General features: G+C 40.4%; 1 protein-coding gene across 1 annotated transcript in view; it reads left to right on the forward strand.

The window, feature by feature from the left end:
• Positions 1 to 321: 321 nt before the first annotated feature.
• LOC139036963 (uncharacterized) overlaps positions 322 to 21,348 on the forward strand; it is a 158,334-nt gene continuing 137,307 nt past the window's right edge. The window contains exons 1-2 of the mRNA XM_070472811.1: positions 322 to 708; positions 807 to 910. Of these exons, the coding sequence (XP_070328912.1) occupies positions 322 to 708; positions 807 to 910 (491 nt within the window). The remainder of the gene's footprint in view (positions 709 to 806; positions 911 to 21,348) is intronic.

Here is a 21,348-nt window from a genome sequence, read left to right on the forward strand (position 1 = left end):
CGGGCGGAGGTGATCTCTTATTTAGGTTCGCTAGTTCAGTTCAGTCCTGCTATGGGGAGGGCGGGGCGCTGCAGACAGATACTGCTCTGTGTGGATAGCACTCACCGGCCACACTGGGTTTGCCCAGCTCACGGGTGTCAATGCTTTCCCCGTCTACACTGCTCAGGCTCCCGGCTGCTCTATGTGGAGCGGGCCCTGCGTTGAGTGTGGTTCCAGTTTTCAGGTACTCCACAAAAGCGCGGATTCGGTTGCGCCTGCGTTTTGTGCCTTTCCCGGCCTGAGCGGTTCAGGCAGCCAGGGTCTTGGGTGTACTCTCCCCGGATGCAGCCCGGCTTTTCTCTCTGCGTCGAGCGGCCCAGGCAGCCAGAGGCTTGGGCGCACTCTCCCCGGATGTGGCGTGCCTTTTCCCTCCGCGGCGAGTGGCTCCGCGTCGAGCGGCCCAGGCAGCCAGAAACTTGGGCGCACTCTCCCCTATGCGGCGCGCCTTTTTCCCTCTGCCGTGAGCGGCTCAGGCAGCCAGAGGCTTGGGCGCACTCTCCCCGGGTACGGCGTCCTTTTTCCCTCCGCGGCCCCAGCACGTGCCACCAGTCGGGTCTCAGGAAGTCTTTAGATAGAACCCGGATGCCTGTTTATAGTGTGGGAGGGGTGGCTTCTCAGGGGCTGAGTTTGCCCTTTTCCCCTCCCCCCTGCCTCCTACCTCCAGCGGGGGTGGGCCTGCTCTTCTCAGGAGTTTCTCAGTCCCTTTGTTTTGCAAACTGCTGACAGTGTGTTCCAGCCGGTTAATTTTGTCCCTTGCTATCCCACAGTTTAAAAAAGCTCCCTCCGATTGCTCTCAGGGTCTTCGGGCCGGTCCTTACCCTAAGCAATGCCGCCTGCTCCTCTCCGTTCCGCCCCTGCTTGCTGCTGGAGGGTGCGGGCTTTTGGGGTACTTTTCTGCTGGGAGTTGCTTTTAGGCACGTAATCTGTGGGCCTTATTAAATTTTTCCTCCCAGTTAGATTGCCGAAAACTTCCCCCAGTCCCGCAAGTGCGAGGGTTTCCTGGTGATTGGAAACTTCCTCTATTAAGACTCCCTTCCCGGGACGGGTCTCCATCTGTAGCTCTTTTGTCTCCCTTTTATCTTTTATATTTTGTCCTACCTCCCTTCGAAGACAATGGGCTGCTTTTCTGGGGGCCTGATGTCCTCTGCTAGCGATCAGAAGTTGTTTTGTGAAATTTGCTCAGCGTTCAAATGTTCTTTCGATGAATGTGTAGGAGAGAAAGTGGTCTCTCCGTCCTATTCCTCCGCCATCTTGGCTCCTCCCTCTGTGGTCACCTTTCAAACTCCAGATGCATATCAGAATTATCATGGAATTTTTTGAAAAATATAAATACCCATTGCTCCAGATAAGTTTTTAATGATCAGCCATGATTAAAAATAATTGGATTATGTGATGATCTTTTACTACTACTAGTTTGTTTCACTTTTCTATTTCATATTTAGTACTCCCATTTCACTTAGTTTCTGTTTTCCAATTTCTCTCTCTCTTCCTCTTTTTATTGATAGTCTTTCTTAGTGTTTATCAAGCACAGCAGAAAAGTTTTTGTGTATGTATATATACTCCACTTTTTTTCCTTACTATGAATAGAATGCTAGATTTTCAATTTAAAAAATAGATATTCAACAAGTAACAAAGGTTTCAGTTCAGTTCAGTCGTTCAGTCATGTCTGATTCTTTGCAACCCCATGAATCACAGCACGCCAGGCCTCCCTGTCCATCAGCAACTTCCAGAGTTTACTCAAACTCATGTCCATTGAGTCAGTGATGCCATCCAGCCATCTCCTCCTCTGTCGTCGGCTTCTACTCCTGAGCCCAATCCCTCCCAGTATCAGGGTCTTTTCCAATGGGTTAGCTCTTCACATGAGGTGGCCAGCGTATTGGAGTTTCAGCTTCAGTATCAGTCCTTCCAATAAACATCCCGGACTGATCTCCTTCAGGATGGACTGGTTGGATCTGCTTGCAATCGAAAGGACTCTCAAGAGCCTTCTCCAACACCACAGTTCAAAAGAAGCCATTTTTTGGTGCTCAGCTTTCTTCACAGTCCAACTCTCACATTCATACATGACCACTGGAAAAACCATAGACTTGACCAGACAGACCTTTGTTGGCAAAGTAATGTCTCTGCTTTTTAATATACTATCTAGGTTGGTCATAACTTTCCTTCCAAGGAGTAAGCATCTTTTAATTTCATGGCTGCAATCACCATCTGCAGTGATTTTGGACCCCAAAAAAATAAAGTCTGACACTGTTTCCACTGTCTCCCATCTATTTGCCATGAAGTGATGGGATCAGATGCCATGATCTCCGTTTTCTGAATGTTAAGCTTTAAGCCAAATTTTTCACTCTCTTCTTTCACTTTCATCAAGAGGCTTTTTAGTTCCTCTTCACTTTCTGCCATAAGGGTGGTGTCATCTGCATATCTGAGGTCGTTGATATTTCTCCTGGAAATCTTGAGTACAGCTGTGCTTCTTCCAGCCCAGCATTTCTCATGATGTACTCTGCATATAAGTTAAATAAGCAGGGTGACACTATCCAGCCTTGACGTACTCCTTTTCCTATTTGGAACCAGTCTGTTGGTCCATGTCCAGATCTAACTGTTGCTTCCTGACCTATATACAGGTTTCTCAAGAGACAGGTAAGGTGGTCTGGTATTCCCACCTCTGTCAGAATTTTCCACAGTTTATTGTGATCCACACAGTCGAAGGCTTTGGCATAGTCAGTAGAGAAGAAATAGGTTTTTCTGGAACTCTCTTGCTTTTTTGATGATCCAGTGGATGTTGACAATTTGATCTCTGGCTCTTCTGCCTTTTCTAAAACCAGCTTGAACATCTGGAATTTCATTGCTCATGTGTTGCTGAAGCCTGACTTGGAGAATTTTGAGCATTACTTTACTAGTGTGGGAGATGAGTGCAATTGTGTGGTAGTTTGAGCATTCTTTGGGATTGCCTTTCTTAGAGATTGGAATGAAAACTGACCTTTTCCACACCTGCCGCCACTGCTGAGTTTTCCAAATTTGCTGGCATATTGAGTGCAGCACTTTCACAGCATCGTCTTTCAGGATTTGAAATAGCTCAACTGGAATTCCATTGCCTCCACTAGCTTTGTTCGTAGTGATGCTTTCTAAGACCCACTTGACTTCACATTCCAGGATGTCTGGTTCTAGGTGAGTGATCACACCATTGTGATTATCTGTGTCATGAAGATCTTTTTTGTACAGTTCTTCTGTGTCTTTTTGCTACCTCTTCTTAATATCTTCTGGTTCTGTTAGGTCCATACCATTTCTGTCCTTTATCAAACCCATCTTTGCTTGAAATGCTTACTATATGACAAAAGGAACTGTAGTCAATATCTTGTAATTAACTATAAGATAAAATAATCTCAAAAATAATATATGTGTATATATATAACTGAATCACTTTGCTGTTAACCTGAAATGATGCAAGTCAACCATACTTCAATAATATACATATTAAGAGAAAAAAACTTTAAGATACTGATTAAAAAAGATGACACAGATGAAGGCATATACCATGTTAGTGGATTTTAAGAATTAGTATTGTGAAAATGACTATACTAACCAAAGCAGTCTACAGATTCAATGCAATCCCAATCAATTATCAATGACATTTTCCATATTATTAGAATGAAAAGTTTTACAATTTTAAAACACAAATGACCCCAAATAGCCAGAGCAATTTTGAGAAAGAAAAGTAGAGCTGGAGGAATCAGACTTTCTGATTTCAGGCTCTACTACAAAGCTAGTCATCAAAATACTATGGTACTGGCACAGAAACAGAAATATAGTTCAGCAGAACAGGACAGAAAGCCCAGAGGTAAACTAGCACATCTGTGATCACACAGTCTGTGACAAAGGAGGCAAGAATGTACAATTAAGAAAAGACAATCTTTTCATTAAGTGATGCCGGAAAACTGGACAACTACATGTAAAAGAATGAAATTAGAACACTACCTAAAACCATACACAAAAATGAACCCAAAATGAATTAACTACTTAAATATTAAACAAGATACCATGAAACTTGTAGAGGAAAACATAGGAAAAACACTCTGACATAAAACACAGCAAGATCTTTTTTGACCTACATTTTAGAGTAATGAAAATAAAAACTGAAATAAACAAATGGGACCTAATTAAACATGAGCTTTTGTACAGCAAAGGAAACTATAAACAAAATGGAAAGACAGCCCTGAGAATGGGAGAAAATATTTGCAAATGAATCTATCAACAAGGGATTAATCTCCAAAATATACAAACAACTCATGTGGCTCAATATAAAAAAAAAATTCCAATCAAAAAATGGAGAGAAGATCTAAATAAACATTTTTCCAAAGAGGTTCAGTTCAGTTCAGTCGCTCAGTCATGTCCGATGCTTTGCGACCCCATGAATCGCAGCACGCCAGGCCTCCCCATCCATTACCAACTCCCGCAGTTTACTCAAACTCATGCCCATCAAGTCGGTGATGCTATCCATTCATCTCATTTTTTGTCGTCCCCTTCTCCTCCTGCCCCAAATCCCTCCCAGCATCAGGGTCTTTTCCAATGAGTTAACTCTTCACATGAGGTGGCCAAAGTATTGGAGTTTCAGCTTCCGCATCAGTCCTTCTAATGAACATCCAGAATTGATCTCCTTTAGGATGGACTAGTTGGACCTCCTTGCAGTCCAAGGGATTCTCAAGAGTCTTCTCCAACACCACAGTTCAAAAGCATCAATTCTTTGGTACTCAGTTTTCTTCACAGTCCAACTCTCACATCCATACATGACCACTGTAAAAACCATAGCCTTGACTAGATGGACTTTTATTGGCAAAATACTGTCTTTGCTTTTTAATATGCTATCTAGGTTGGTCATAACTTCCTTCCAAGGAGTAAGCATCTTTTAATTTCATGGCTGCAGTTACCACCTGCAGTGATTTTGGAGCCCAGAAAATAAAGTCTGACACTGTTTCCACTGTGTCCCCATCTATTTAAAAATGGTTAATAAGCATATGAAAAGATGCTCAACATTGCCAATTATTAGAGAAATGCAAATCAAAACCACAATGAAATATCACCTCACACTGGTCAGAATGGCCATCATTAAAAAGTCTACAAGCAATAATGCTGGAGAGAGTATGGAGAAATGTCAACCCTACTACACTATTGATAGAATGTGAATTGGTACAACCTCTATGGAAAACACTATGAAATTGCCTTAGAAAACTAAGAACTGAAATACTCTATGATCCAGCAATCCCACTACTGGGCATCTATCCAGAGAAAACCATAATTCAGAAAACTACACACATCCAAATGTTTATTTCAGCACTATTTACAATAGCCAAGACATGGAAGTGATCTAAATGTCCATTGACAGAGGAATGGATGAAAATGGTGTGGTACTTACACACAATGGAGTATTACCTAGGCATAAAAAAAGAATGAAATAATGCCATTTAAAGCAATATGGATGGACCTAGAGATTGTCATACTGACTGAAGTCAGTCAGAGAAAGACAAATGCAGAATATCATTTATATGTAGAATCTTTAAAAAAAGTGGTACAAATAGACCTATTTACAAAACAGACTTGCAAATACAAAAAAAAAAAAATGAAAAAGAAAAAAAAATGTATCACTGCTAAAGGGGAAAGGTGGTGCAGTGAGGGGTAAATCAAGGTCTTGGGACTAATATGCATACACTACTATATATAAAATAGATAACCAAAAGAACCTACTAAATAACACAAAGAACTCAACCCAATATTCTGTCATAATCTATATGAGAATAGAATTTGAAAAAGAATGAATATATCTGTATCACCCTAGTAATATACATGTTTCAATGCTGTTAACATATATAGCAGATTCATTTTGTTATATACTTGAAAACTAACACAATGTTGTAAATGAATTGTGATCCAATTTTTTTTTTTAATGGTGTTGGGAAACTTGACAACCCCATGCAAAAGAATAAACCTGGATCCCTGTCTTATGCCATTCACAAAAATCACCTCAAAATGAATTATAGACTTGAATTAAGACCTGAAACTATAAAACTCTTGGAGAAAAATACAGGGGAAAGCTCCTTGACATTTGTCTTGGCAGTGATTTTTTTTTTTTTTATCTGACACTGAAAGTAATGCAACAAAAGAAAAACATAAACAAGTGGGACTACATCAAACTGAAAAGCTTCTACATGGTGAAAGGAGCCATTACCAAAACAAACAGGCAATGTATTGAGTGGAAGCAATTAGTAGTAAACCACATATTCAATAAGAGGTTGATATCCAAAATATAGGGTTCCCCCGGTGATTCAGTGATAAAGGATTCGCCTGCAGTGCAGGAGATGCATGTTTGACCACTGGGTCTAGAAAATCCTCTGGAGAGAGAAGTGGCAACCCACTCCAGTATTCTTGCCCTGGAAATCCCATAGACAGAGGAGCCTGACAGGCTACAGTCACAAGAGCATGACACAACTTAGTAATTAAATGACAGCAGCACCCAACATATATGATACAAAGAACATATACAACTCAATACCTATAAAATATGCAACCCAATTAAAAAACAGGCAGATACCTGAATAGACACTTTTTCCCAAGGAAGATATACAAATGGCCAATAGCAAAAAAGTCTGAAATGCAGTACTTGGATGCAATCTCTAAAATGGCAGAATGATCTCTGATCATTTCCAAGGCAAACTATTCAATATCATGGTAATCCAAGTCTATGCCCCATTCATTAATGCTGAAGAAGCTGAACGATTCTATGAAGACCTACAAGACCTTTTAGAACTAACACCCCAAAAAGATGTCCTTTTCATTATAGGGGACTGAAATGCAAATGTAGGAAGTCAAGAAACACCTGGAGTAACAGGCAGATTTGGCCTTGGAGTATATAATGAAGCAGGGCAACAGCTAATAGAGTTTTGCCAAAAGAATTCACTGGTCATAGCAAACACCCTATTCCAACAACACAAGAGAAGACTCTACACATGGACATAATCAGACGGCCAACACCAAAATCAGGTTGATTATATTCTTTGCAACCAAATATGGGGAAACTCTATGCAGTCAGCAAAAACAAGACCAAGAACTGACTTTGGCTCAGATCATGAACTCCATATTGCCGAATTCAGAACTAAATTGAAGAAATTGGTGGAAACCACTAGACCATTCAGGTTTGACCTAAATCAAATCCCTTATCACTATACAGTGGAAGTGAGAAATAGATTTAAGGGACTAGATCTGATAGACAGAGTGCCTGATGAACTATGGACGGAGGTTCATGACATTGTACAGGAGACAGGGATCAAGACCATCCCCAAGAAAAAGGAATGCAAAAAGGCAAAATGGCTGTCTGAGGAGGCCTTAGAAATAGCTGAGAAAAGAAGAGAAGTGAAAAGCAAAGGAAAAAAGGAAAGATCTACCCATTTGAATGCAGAGTTCCAAAAAATAGCAAGGAGAGATAAGAAAGCCTTCCTCAGTGATCAGTGCAAAGAAATAGAGGAAAACAATAGAATGAGAAAGACTAGAGACCTCTTCAAGAAAATTAGATATACCAAGGGAACATTTCATGCAAAGTTGGGCACAATAAAGGACAGAAATGGTAGGGACCTAACAGAACCAGAAGATATTAAGAGGTGGCAAGAATACACAGAAGAACTGTACAAAAAAGATGTTCATAACACAAATAACCATGATGGTTTGATCAATCGCCTAGAGCCAGACATCCTGGAATGTGAAGTCAAGTGGGACTTAGGAAACATCGCTACAAACAAGGCTAGTGGAGGTGATGGAATTCCAGTTGAGCTATTTCAAATCCTAAAAGATGATTCTGTGAAAGTGCTGCACTCAATATGCCAGCAAATTTGGAAAACTCAGCAGTGGCGACAGGAGTGGAAAAGGTCAGTTTTCATTCCAATCTCTAAGAAAGGCAATCCCAAAGAATGCTCAAACTACCACACAATTGCACTCATCTCACACACTAGTAAAGTAATGCTCAAAATTCTCCAAGTCAGGCTTCAGCAACACATGAGCAATGAAATTCCAGATGTTCAAGCTTGTTTTAGAAAAGGCAGAGGAGCCAGAGATCAAATTGCCAACATCTGCTGGATCATCAGAAAAGCAAGAGAGTTCCAGAAAAACATCTATTTCTGCTTTATTGACTATGCCAAAACTTTGACTGTGTGGATCACAATAAACTGTGGAAAATTCTGACAGAGGTGGGAATACCAGACCACCTTACCTACCTCTTGAGAAATCTGTATGCAGGTCAAGAGGCAATAGTTAGAACTGGACATGGAACAACAGACTGGTTCCAAATAGAAAAAGGAGTACATCAAGGCTGGATATTGTCACCCTGCTTATTTAACTTATATGCAGAGAAATGCTGGGCGGGAAGAAGCACAAGCTGTAATCAAGATTTCCGGGAGAAATATCAAGAACCTCAGATATGCAGATGACACCACCCTTATGGTAGAAACTGAAGAAGAACAAAAGAGCCTCTTGATAAAAGTGAAAGAGGAGAGTGAAAAATTTGGCTTAAAGCTCAACATTCAAAAAAATAAGATCATGGCATCTGATCCCATCACTTGTAATGGCTAATTGATGGGGAAACAGTGGAAAGAGTGGCTGACTTTATTTTGGGGGGGCTCCAAAATCACTGCAGATGGTGACTGTAGCCATTAAATTAAAAGATGCTTACTCCTTGGAAGGAAAGTTATGACCAACCTAGACAGCATATTAAGAAGCAGAGACTTTACTTTGCCAACAAAGGTCCGTCCCGTCAAGGCTGTGGTTTTTCCAGTAGTCATGTATGGATGTGAGAGTTGGACTATAAAGTAAGTTGAGCACCGAAGAATTGATGCTTTTGAACTGGTGTTGGAGAAGACTCTTGAGATTCCCTTGGACTGCAAGGAGATCCAACTAGTCTATCCTAAAGGAGATCAGTTCTGAGTGTTCATTGGAAGGAATGATGTTGAAGCTGAAACTTCAATATTTTGGCCACCTCATGCGAAGAGCTGCCTCATTTTAAAAGACCCTGATGCTGGGGAAATTTAAGGTGGGAGGAGAAGGAGACAACAGAGGATGAGATGGCTGGATGGCATCACCGACTCGATGGACATGAGTCTGAGTAAACTCCGGGAGTTGCTGATGGACAGGGAAGTCTGGCATGCTGTGATCCATGGGGTCACGCAGAGTCAACATGACTGAGCAACAGAACTGAATAGTAGGATGAAAAGTTGCTCAATATCATTAATAATTGAGGAAATGCAAAGCAAAACCACAATGATATCATACTTGCTAGAGTGGCTATTGTCAAAAAGAGAAGAAATAACAAATTCTAATGTGAATGTAGAGGAAAAGGAACTCTTGGATACAGTTGGTGAGAAAGTAAACAGGCATAGCCACAATGGAAAGCAGTATGGAGGTTCCCCCCAAAATTAAAAATCCCATTTCTGGGTATGTATCCAAAGGAAATGAAATCATTATCACATTATACACACACACATACACACACACACACACACACACACACACACAAATCTGTACTTCCATGTTAATAGATGCATTAAGTATGGAAATGCTCTAAGCACAGCTAACATATGGAATAGCCAAGCTATGGAAACACTCTATCTATCAAAGGATGAAGAGTACAAGAAAATGTGATAGATTCAGCCTTTCAAAAGATGGAGATCCTGCCTTTCATGACAACATGAATGAACATGGAGAGCATTGATAAGTGAAATAAATCAGAGAAATACAAACACTGCATGGTATCACATATTTGGCATCTATTTGAAAAATCAAACTCATAGAAACAGAGTAAAAAGTAGTTGACAGTTGAACTCATAGAAACAGGGTTAGAAAACTGGGCTGGGGGAAAAGTAGGGATAGGTTGGTAATAGAGTTCAAGTTCGCAGCTGTAAGATGACTAAAATCTGAGATCCTGATGTATAATATGGTGACAGTTGTGGATAACAATGATCTCACCAGAAACAAAGACAAATATGATGTGATGGATGTGTTAATTAGCTAGATGGAGAGAATACTTTCACAATGCATACATATATGAAATCATCACATTGTACACTTTAAATATCTTACAAGTCATCAATTATACCTCAGTAAAGCTGAAAAAAACAATTCTTCTGGCAAAAACAGTTTTATCTTTAATTAACTTGAATATTGCACAACAGACCTTATTCTTTTTTTCACTCTAATCTCATTTTAAGATTTACCCATGTTGCTGTGTGCGTCTCACACTTAATTGCTACAGCACAGACATAGATAGCAGCCACAGCAAAGGTGCTCCAGCTCCTCATGATCAACTAAGTCCTCCTGTTGAATTACAAGAAGATATTCAAGGATATAGACCCAAGATTGCATTGCTGGATCATGGAGCAGGGAGAGACTTGTCTTCACCAAGGGCCACCAAATGGCTTCTCACAAAGCTTGTGTCACAGTTCTGCATAAGGGTCCTGCTTCCTGACAGCTTTGCTAACACTCCTTGTTATCCAATTTACACTCAGACTTAGTAAAACTGAAGAAAGTCTGTGTTTTAATTTACACATCTCTGATTATGAATGAGTTGGAGCCATCTCATCTATTTAGAGTTTGGGTTGTCTGTTGTTTGGGAAGCGTTGTTGGTTTCTGTCTTTTCCTATTAAATAAAGAAGTACCTGCTATAGTTTAGATAACAATTGTTTTTTAGTTCTAGATATCACAAAACATCTCTTCCCAGTGCATTATCTTATTTAATTCCCTCTGTGGTGCCCTTCCTTGAACATACTTTTTAGTGTTGATTTACTGGCCAGACAGTATGCATTTTGGCAACCTAATTTCTTTCAAAGTTAAGGTTGTTTTCTACTGGGCTCCCCTGGTGGCTCAGATAGTAAAGAATCTGCCTGAAATGCAGGAGAAGAGAGTTTGATCCTTGGTCAGGAAGATCCCCTAGAGGAGCGAATGGTTACCTATTCCAATATTCTTGCCTGAAGAATTCCATGGACAGAGGAACACAGTGGGCTACAGTCCATGGGTTTGCAATTTGGACAACCAAGCTTAATTATTTCTTTCACAACCAAAGAGGTTCTGATGCCACACCCTCTCATTCATTTAAAGTGGGATATATGAGTAGGTAGATGAGGGAAACAAATTAAATCTGGTGCCAAGTTTTGGATCTCCTATTTACTTCTTGTGTGGACTGAGGCAAATCACTTCTATTCTCTATTCCTTAGTTTTCCTACCTGGAAAGTATAGATCAATCATTCCTGGAGCAACAAAAACACCATAAACTTGTTCATTTGCTTATTGCTTTCCTTTATTTTGCCTGGTGCAACCCTAAACGTTTCTGAACAGTTGTCTTCAATCTTCCTTAAGGAAACATTCCTATGCTTAATTTCACTGAAATTATGTTAAACAAACATAACCTACTCTGATTATTTGTTTAAACATTGAAGAAACATTTTCTTGATGCCTGCTGTGTACCTATGTCTGAGCTATAAGGAAAAATCAGAAGAGTGAAAGAAGTAAAGCAGTAATGACAACATATTAGTTCCTACAGAGGTTATACCCAATTCAGCCTAGGGGCATTGGGTCACTCACGATGGGTACTCAGATTCTCCCTGTTTTCAGCATCCATAGAGTCAAAGCTTTGGTTTTTCCAATAGCCATGTACAGGTGTGAGATCTGGACAATAAAAAAGGCTGAGCACTGAAGAATTGATGCCTTCAAACTGTGGTGCTGCAGAAGACTCTTGAGAGTCCCTTGGAGAGCAAGGAGATCAAACCAGTCAATCCTAAAGGAAATCAACCGTGAATATTCATTGGAAGGACTGATGCTGAAGCTGAAGCTCCAATACTATGGCCACCTGATGCGAAGAGCCAACTCATTGGAAAGGACCCTGATGCCTGGAAAAATTGAAGGCAGGAGGAGAACGGGACGACAGAGGACGACATGGTTGGATGGCATCACCGACTCAATGGACATGAGTTTGAGCAAGTTCTGGGAGATGATGAAGGACAGGGAATCCTGGTGTGCTGCAGTTCATGGGGTCGCAAAGAGTCAGACATGACTGAGAGACTGAACAACAACTCAGCTTCTCCCTGGTTTCAACACAAGCTCAGAGAGTATTTGGTTTTAATGAATCAGGGAAGGGTAAGTTCTTACTTTTTCAGTGGGGCAAACAAGTCCTATTCCTAAAACTGATTTCTCTACTAAAGGTAATTCTCAAGCTTACATATCAGGGGATGATGTGAAAGTCCGGTTAAATGAAGCCAGGAGTCTCAGACACTTGACTGCTGGAGGGCTCCAGGGCATTATCAGTGTGATCAGCCTCAAGGAACCAAAGTTGCAACCAGTCTGTAGCCAGATAAAGATCTGCACACAGCTCCACATCAAGCAAAATAGGAGTGTGGAGAAAGAGAGACTAGGGAGTCCTGCAGTCAGCTGTGCACTCTCATGTAAGTCTCCAAAGGCAAAGACTGACACATGGGAGAAGCAGGAAGCCTCAGAGGGTGTTGTCAGTCCTATGTGACTCGCTGCTGCTTCTGGCTCTAACTTACCTTAGTGACTTGCAACCTTTTTATACTTTAATATACACAATGAAGGATGTTCCCATACCAAATATTACTCTCAAGTATGTTCTTTCCAGGTAACTAGCATTTAATCCACAACTTTCTCTCCTACTCAAGAAAACATATCAAAAGATAAGAAAATGAGAGTGACAGTCCAAAAATCACCCCAAATGTTAGTTATTTAACTGCTATTAGAGTAAAAATTGCTTGCAATTCATCTTGAAATTAACTTGACACCAGATTATCACTAGTTGGGAAATTTTAAGTTGAAAGAAACTAGTAAAAAGTAGTTGAAAACTACCGACATAATTCATATTCACTGAGCATTTTAGCCATTTCCAGCTCAACATTTCACTGATCCATAATAATAGCTGCCATTTGTTGATCCCATAGTATGAGCCAGACAGTTATATATAATACTGCCTATCCTCACAAAAACTCTTAAGACAAGTATTGCTATCTTTATTTTACAGCTAAGAAACCTAAGGCTCAAAAAGGTTGCTGTCTGCCTAGGGTGACACAGTAAGTGGTAAAGTCAAGATTTATATGTTAGTCTGTCTTGCTTCTGAATTCAGAATTCCAGCCTTCTCTCTTCAAAGTTAAATCAGTACCCAGCAGTAAGTCCTCATACCTACTAAAGGCCAACCCCTCATACCCACTAAAGATCTGCTAACTCTCAAACTAAGTCACTCAGAAATTCCTAGTATTCATTTTTGGAAAATCCCTGTAAAAATGGTACTTGTCTCATGAGAAACATGAGGCATCAACTCCTTACTATCCAAAATCACATCAGCATAGAATCAGCCCATCCATTAAGCTTATTCCCACAGAAGGCTCAAAAGAAATGGAAGAAATTTTCAAATGAAAGGGAGAAAGAGGAAGGCCGGAAAAAGAACTCCATCTACAATTTGGAGCATAGTCAATATCACAGGGACAGGCAAGAAATGAGAAAGCTCCCTGCTATCTACAGAAGGTTGGAAGAGGAAAGGAGAGAAAGTTACCATTTGTGGAACTCTTACCATGTTCCAAGCTGCATCAGGCTGGGAACCTTAGTGCTTCCTTAGCAAAGCTTTCGTCTACATTTTTCTAAACGAGGTCAGAGGGAGGTTGAGTACTGTTTCTGAGCTCACAGTGCTAGAAAATAGCAAAACAGGAGTTTGAAATCTGCTTGTGTGATGTCCATAGAACACCTTCTTCCACTGTAACCACCTTCTTCAACACTCAGTGAGGACACACGATCTTGACTCCTGGAGTGCCCTTCTTCCATCAGGAGATTCACCAGCTCTGAAAACATGTTTTGTTTCCTCATTGAACATGACATAAGGTTCCTCATCATTGAAAAAGTCTCTAAATATTCTTGTCATGTTTGGGAGCTGAAATTAATTAGAAAAGTAAATTCTTGTAGGAAACTAATTAGCATTCCCTTGACAAAATACAATGAATTTAAGCACTGCCCAGTGTTACCTCCCCTCTGATGTGAAGTATTGATGTGACTGCTTGGCCATGTTGATGCTCACTCTGGTGTTTGTAGATGGGGGTTATGGGGATACAATTTGGCTTCTCCTCATCCACATCCTAGGACACAATTTAGAAAAAATTTCAAAATCAGATGCGCCTTAGTTCAGTTCAGTCCCCCAGTTGTGTCTGACTCTTTGCGACCCCATGGATTGCAGTACGCCAGGCTTCCCTGCCCATCACTAACTCCTTGATCTTGCTCAAACTCATGTTCATTGAGTCAGTGATGCCATCCAACCATCTCATTCTGTCTTCCCCTTCTCCTATGCTGTCTAGGTTTATCAGTGCTTTTCTTCCAAGAAGCAAGCTTCTTTTAATTTCATGACTGCAATCACTGTCTGCAGTGATTTTGGAGCCCCCCAAAATAAAGTCTCTCACTTTTTCCATTATTTCCCTATCTATTTGCCATGAAGTGATGGGACAAGATGTCATGATATTAGTTTTTTAACTGTGCCTGGGATTCTCCAAACCCTCAAAGGCTTGACTGATAATACTAGTGTGATCATTCCCTTCCTGTTTCCTAGGCCTTCCCCTCATCCCTGGTTCACAACTCTAGTGAAAGATAAGAAAGGGCACATACAGGAATTGGGGCCAGGTCAGGAGAAAAGATTCTCAGAGCACTGGGTTTCACAGAAATTCTTCAGAAGATTTATTCATCTTAATATGATAAGCTGGTGGCTGTCCATAGCCTGTCAGCTCTGTGCCACCCAAGAGCATTTGTCTGAATCAGGGTTGCTCCACATTTACTCTTGGAACATTACCTGCATCAAAATTTGCTCAGTCTGCATCTCTGGGATTGTGGTCTGGGGTTTTCACTTTAACAGCCTCCTTCATGATCCTTAGGAGCAAAATAAGTGTGAGGACCACTGGGATAAGGACTGGGACTAGTTAAAAAACAAGATAGCAGTGGCCTCAAGGGAGAAGATTCTCTTAATATGCAGTTGATTATCATTACTCATGGTAGTTATGTATTATAAAGTTACCACAAACACTGAACTAGAAAGTACAGAACCATTGCTCTCACAGAGTCTCTGGTCACAACATTATCATCAACCAATCAATACACAATCTTATTTTATGTGTGCTTCTGTTTAAAGACACCCAATTTAATTATATATTGTTGGTACATTAACATTGAACTCATAATAATCAGTACTATAATTCATACCTGAGTAAAGCTTATCTCATACATGTAATTTCCTCATAAGACAAACCATAGCCTTCTTGCACTTGGGAACATGAGACAGCATTTCAGCACTATGCTCAAGGGACATTTTAAGCCATGAACCAACAAGCAAAACACATAAAAATGTAAAAAAACAACAACATGGCACTAGATACATTGTGATCTACATTGTGAAAATAACACTTGTTTACAGCATGACCTGAAACAAGAAGGCAGACTAACACTTTGTTCCCCCATGAATGAGAACATGCATGTTTAATCACTCAAGTTTTTCACAGCCCTGTGCACATCTGCAAATGACCATAAATGTGCCACAAGTATTTATTTTGAGGTTACAAATAAACTTTTGACAAATTTTCAAATACAGAATCCGCAAACAATAAGGAAAAACTGTATTTTGTATTCAAATAGCAAAGAACCTGCCTGCAATGCAGGAGTCCTGGGTTCAATCCCCAGTTCAGGAAGATCCCTGGAGAAGGGAATGGCAATCCACTCCAGTATTCTTTCCTGGAGAATCCCATGGACAGAGAAGCATGGCGGGCTAAAGTACATGGGGTTACAAAGAGTCCAACATGACTGAATGACTAACACAGACACAGTATTACATATGTTATGTATATTTGAAATTTTAAAAATACATCTCACATGCATTTATCTCATTTCATCCTACAGTTATAGTTGTGTAAATTAAACAGGACATAACCTATTTGATTCCCAACATTCAGATGAGAGGGACTCAAAGACCTGGAACACAAATCCAGGTCTTTTGATTCTAAGGCCCTTGTTTTTCTGCCATACAGTAAGAGGAGGACAAGGCTGTTCAGGTTGTGTCAGATACCAGGACTATTCAGCCATGTGGAGATGTCTCAAAGAAACAGGGTGTAGTGGGAAATTGACATAGTACTTTTCACTGGAAGAAATGAAGGCAAACCAAAGGAGGCCCATCCCTAGGCACAGAATGGAGCTTAATAACTATTTATACAAACTGGGCAAGTGTGCTGTTCATGTGCATTGAGGTTACCTTGGATGTATCTCAGTAAAAAGGAAAGCACTGATTGGGGCCCACTGGGTGACCTTTTTAGCAATGAGGTAGAAAGGAAAGAAGATGCAGTTCCTTATCTAAAGATTAGGGGTAAGTGGGGGAAATGTGATGTATAATAGATAATCCAGTAAATAGAGTCATTTTAAGCTTGAGCTGAGGGAGAAGACTTGAGGAGAAGGTATATCTTCTTGAAAATGGGGAAGATTTATGTAAGACAGTAGGAAAATTATTCTGCATAATTTTATATATTTAGAACAACTCAGGCAAGCCTTTTAGGCACTGACAGTCCTGAAATGTAGTCCTAGTTCATTTTCAGCCATGAGACCTGAATAAGTCATTGTAACCTTTCTCAGATTCAGCTGAAAGGTCAATAAAATGAGGATTCAGTCAGGTCTACATACTTTATTTAGTAAAGTTTAGCAGTGCTAAGATCTGAGGATTCAAAAGCTTCAAAGGTATATCTGATATAGTCTATGTACTTCAAGAGTAAATGTACTTTAAGAAGGCACATTACCAACATATCATTTCAATACAAACTGATGAATATTAGAATGTGGATGGACACATTAGAGGGGCATGATCTTGGAACAGGGATGTTGGAAGAGAAATTGCCTGGACAAGCTGGCCCCAACAATCATAAAGGATGAAAGGAATTAGAGAGGCAATGAAAGAAGATGGCAAGTGATACCCAGGAAGAGCAAGAGCAAAGATCAGAGGTGTGAGATGTGGTGAGTTCTGGAAACCACACTTAGCTCAACATTGCTGAGTCACATGGTAGAGAGAGGAGCATGAGGAGAAAGGGGCAGGAAGGGTGGAAAACAGCAAAATCTATGAGCACGAGGATCCACGGAAAAGTTGTAAGCAAGGGAGTGATATGGGTAGACTTATTCATTCTGATTAATTCCTTTGACTGCGCTGAGGAGGCAGAAATTGGGGTGGGCATGCCTGGAGGTAGAAAAATTGACCTTTGTTTATAATCATCCATGTAGATATTTCATAGATTTATAATGAGGTAAGGTATCTGAACGGAATAAGGTATCTGAAAACACATTATAAACTGTGAAGGAAACAAATGTAAATGGTTTTCACATGAAAGCAAAATTTTCAGCACAAAATAAAGTGGGAGGATAAGAAAACAAGCATACAAGTTTTACTATAAGGAGGAATGTGTTAGAAATCAAAGGTATCACACAAGAAACACAAACTCATACAGTTGGAAAACTCTGAAGGTAATCTGATGAAGTTGACACTTGATCTGAGAAGCCAGCAGACACTCCTGGGGGCTGAGGAAAAGCCTAGTGTACATAATGGGCAGTTCTAGGCATTCATGAGTCAGGAAAAGGCTAGAAGGCTAACAATCTATATATGAATCATTACACTTCTACTAGGATGAGAAATTCATAATCATTTAAAGTCCTGAACTCTAGCAATCCAATTCCCTGTGATAAGGAAAAAAAGAAAAGGAAAGAAAAGAAAAGCCAGTACTTTGAATAAAATTGTGGAGATTTGGGAAGACCCAGAGGGATCGGGTGGAGAGGGAGGTGGGAGGGGGGAGTGGGATGGGGAATACATGTAAATCCATGGCTAATTCATATCAATGTATAACAAAAACTACTGTAATGATGTAAAGTAATTAGCCTCCAACTAATAAAAATTTAAAAAAAAATAAATAAAAATAAAAATGAAACACTAAAAAAAAAAAAAAAAACTGGAAGAAACTCCAGAGGCAGTGTAACATAGTAAATAGAACAAGATCTGGAGCATATTTGCCTAGAGTTGACCTTAACTCTACCACCTCTAGCTGCATGGAAAAGTTGCTTACACTCTCTATACCTCAGTTTAGAGGCAAAATAGAGATAATAATAATAAAAATATTCACTTCTCAAGGCTGCCAGGATAATTAAATAAGTTCATAAATATGAAGTCCTTAAAATAGTGCCTGACATATATCAAGTGTTCAATAAGTATTAAACTTCATGAATGCTACCTGCCATTTTAGAAACAGGAACACTGAGGTGTAGAGAAATTGACTCAGTCAGTATCCTAGAATTATTCATAGCCTTTGTTAACCTGCATATTAATAGCAAAATCATGGTAACATTAATGTCTGGGAGGGCTAAACCTGAGAAGCATCAGCTTTTGTACTGGGGTTGAAAAAGATTCAAGAAAGAGGAGAGGGACTTTCCTCATGGTCCAGTCGTTAAGATGCTATACTTCCACTGTGGGGGCAGAGGGTGGAGGTGCCAGTTCCAGCCCTGGTTGGAGAACTAAGATCCCACATGCCACACTGTGCTGCCAAAATAAAAAATAAAAACTGATTTTCACTGATTTTTAAAGATTAGAGGTCAGAGAACTATAGGGTCAATGGTGACCCAATCTCTGTTTGGAAGACCTAAAGGTGTGCCGACTGGCAGCTAGGCATTGCTCATCATCTGAATGTTCACCAGGAAATGGCAGATTTGGAGGAAGCCAAGAGGCAGCTGTGGAGGTGTGGAGGGTCACCTCAGGGAAGGGAAATAAGAAAGCACCTGTGAGCTCTTCTATGTTCTGGAGTTTAAGCTGGAGTGGCCAGTACATTTCAAGTCTGTCCTCCTCTGTCCTCTCTCTCCAGCACCACATGCATATGATCATTTAGCAGATGACTTCAGTGGCAATGGTGACATCTGTGGCTGCTCTTTCACCTTCTAGCTTTGGCAGGAGCAATTGGCAGGACAAAGTGGCAAGGTCTGTCAGCACCAGCATCAATAGTGTCACTATGTCAAATGTTATGAAACAAATAAAATTAAATATAACCCTAAGGCAGAGAAAGTTCTGATGGCACTGGCTGCAATCCTTGAGGCCTGCTTGATTCAAGATTCTGCTTACACTGGCTCCTGTCATGAGATCAGAGGCTGGGAAGGAGGAGCACAGAAACATTTAATTTCACCCACCATCCAACTGTAAGAATGAGGACCTTTCTGAGTGGCAAATAAAGGAACCCAGCAAAGAGCAATAGGTCTTAGAGATGGAAGTTATGTTGAAAACCCAGAGGAACAATTGGAAGAAGCAAAGATTCATACTAATCCCTATTTTTCCCAGCTGCATTCTGCAGGATGAACCCATCTAGCCAGAGGCCATCCTCCCCAGGATTGGAGGTCTTTTCAGAGCTCCACCCACCTCACTGAGTGAGGTCTGGGTGAGCCCTGGCCAGCCACTGGCTGTCCCAGGCTATAACATTCTCTAGAGTTTGCCCAATCTTGGGAAGACAGTTGCTGTGGTTTTCTATTTTATATTTCCATGTCCTATAGAAGCAATATTTGTTCTCTGAACCCCAGACTATTTGACCTGAGCTCTAGGTTGCTGTTTAGACTTCTCAGATCCTTTCTCTGCAGCCTATCATCTATACCAGAGACTGACCAGAATGAGAATGAATCTATCCCCTTGATGATCACCACTGCGTAGAGGATTTTACTGCCATGTCTACATCAAATATCAGATACATTGTATAGTAAATCAAGCTTGAATTGAGCCCAATTTTACCGTGCTCTTCTGAGAATTTGCAAATTGAATGAAAGGTCCGTAGCTGTATAATTATCCCTACTCTTAACCTACACCTTCCCTACCATTTTATTGCCTCTATTAAATTACTACAGCAGGAATCCATGAGCCATAAATTACTTTCTCAGCCAACCTTGGGAATTGGAAATCTACAGCAGCAGAGGTTTGGGAGGCCAAGATTGAGCAAGAGGCCAGTATTTTCCCCATGACCAAGTACTTGTATCAAATGACAAACCACAGAGAATTGTGATACATTTTAAAGAAAGTGCTTGGATGAAAATACATTTACAAATAGAGGGAAATGCCATATTTAATGCAAATTACTCAAAAATTCATTTAGTGGCAAACTGGGGCATTATTCTAGGGGCTAGCTCTTTGACAGATTTAAAGCTTGTGGTGCCCAGGAAAAGAGGCAGAGACATAATCAGGAGGTGAGGGGAAAACACAGAAATTAAACTAATCTTGGAAGATACAGCATCTCTTGTCAGAGAGGAGCAATCAGAAAGCACATCTACATGCTGCTGCTGCTAATTCGCTTCAGTCGTGTCCGACTCTGTGCGGCTCCATAGATGGCAGCCCACCAGGCTCCCCTGTCCCTGGGCTTCTCCAGGCAAGAATACTGGAGTGGGGTGCCATTGCCTTCTCTGCACATCTACTTAACAAGAGTCAAATACAATCTAATTCTGAACAGACAATAAGATCAAACAGAAATACCTCTGTTTGGTGTAGCAATATGAGCACATATGTCTATCCACCTCCTCTCTCCAAAGATGCTGTCAAAATGACCAAAATCTCAATATATCTTTAAAGGAAAAAAGCATAATGGTACTAGAAAATAACAAAGAAAGCAATGGAATAGAAATGTGGACAAATTTATAGTATCTGGAAATCCCTGGAATCAGATAGAGAAATCATAGCAGACAAGGCATCTGTCCAACATACCTAAGAGGAATACAGTTCTCAAGGGGCTCTTTGGAGAAGCTCCAAATTCACAGGACTAAATTCAATAATCAGAGAAGTCAATAGGGGCAACGATCAAGGTAATTAAATTAAGAACTACATTTGAAGCAGCCAGGCCCATAAAGCCCCTCTTCATTACCTGCATATACAGAATTTCTGGCAGAACACCGTATGCCCCAAGCCTCAAGTTCTGATAGTGGTTCTCAAAAGAAAATGGGTGGTTTCCCTAGGAAGACTTCTTACAGGTTTGGAATCTTGACAGAAAGGAAACCTAGATGTTTTCTTTCTTACTTTAAAAGATAGTTTAGGATCTCTGCATTAACTGTAGCCTGAGAGTATAGCAATAACGATAATACAACAGCAACAATAGCAACGAAGAGAAGGAGAGGAAAGAGAGAAAGAGGAAACTAATTGCTAATTTACACACGAGGCTCTCCATATCTTCAGGTTTTACGTTCATATCATCTGCTAATTAACGGTTGGTTAAATCTGTG

The sequence above is a fragment of the Odocoileus virginianus genome, chromosome 10 (genome assembly GCF_023699985.2).
Source record: "Odocoileus virginianus isolate 20LAN1187 ecotype Illinois chromosome 10, Ovbor_1.2, whole genome shotgun sequence".
Taxonomy (NCBI): domain Eukaryota; kingdom Metazoa; phylum Chordata; class Mammalia; order Artiodactyla; family Cervidae; genus Odocoileus; species Odocoileus virginianus.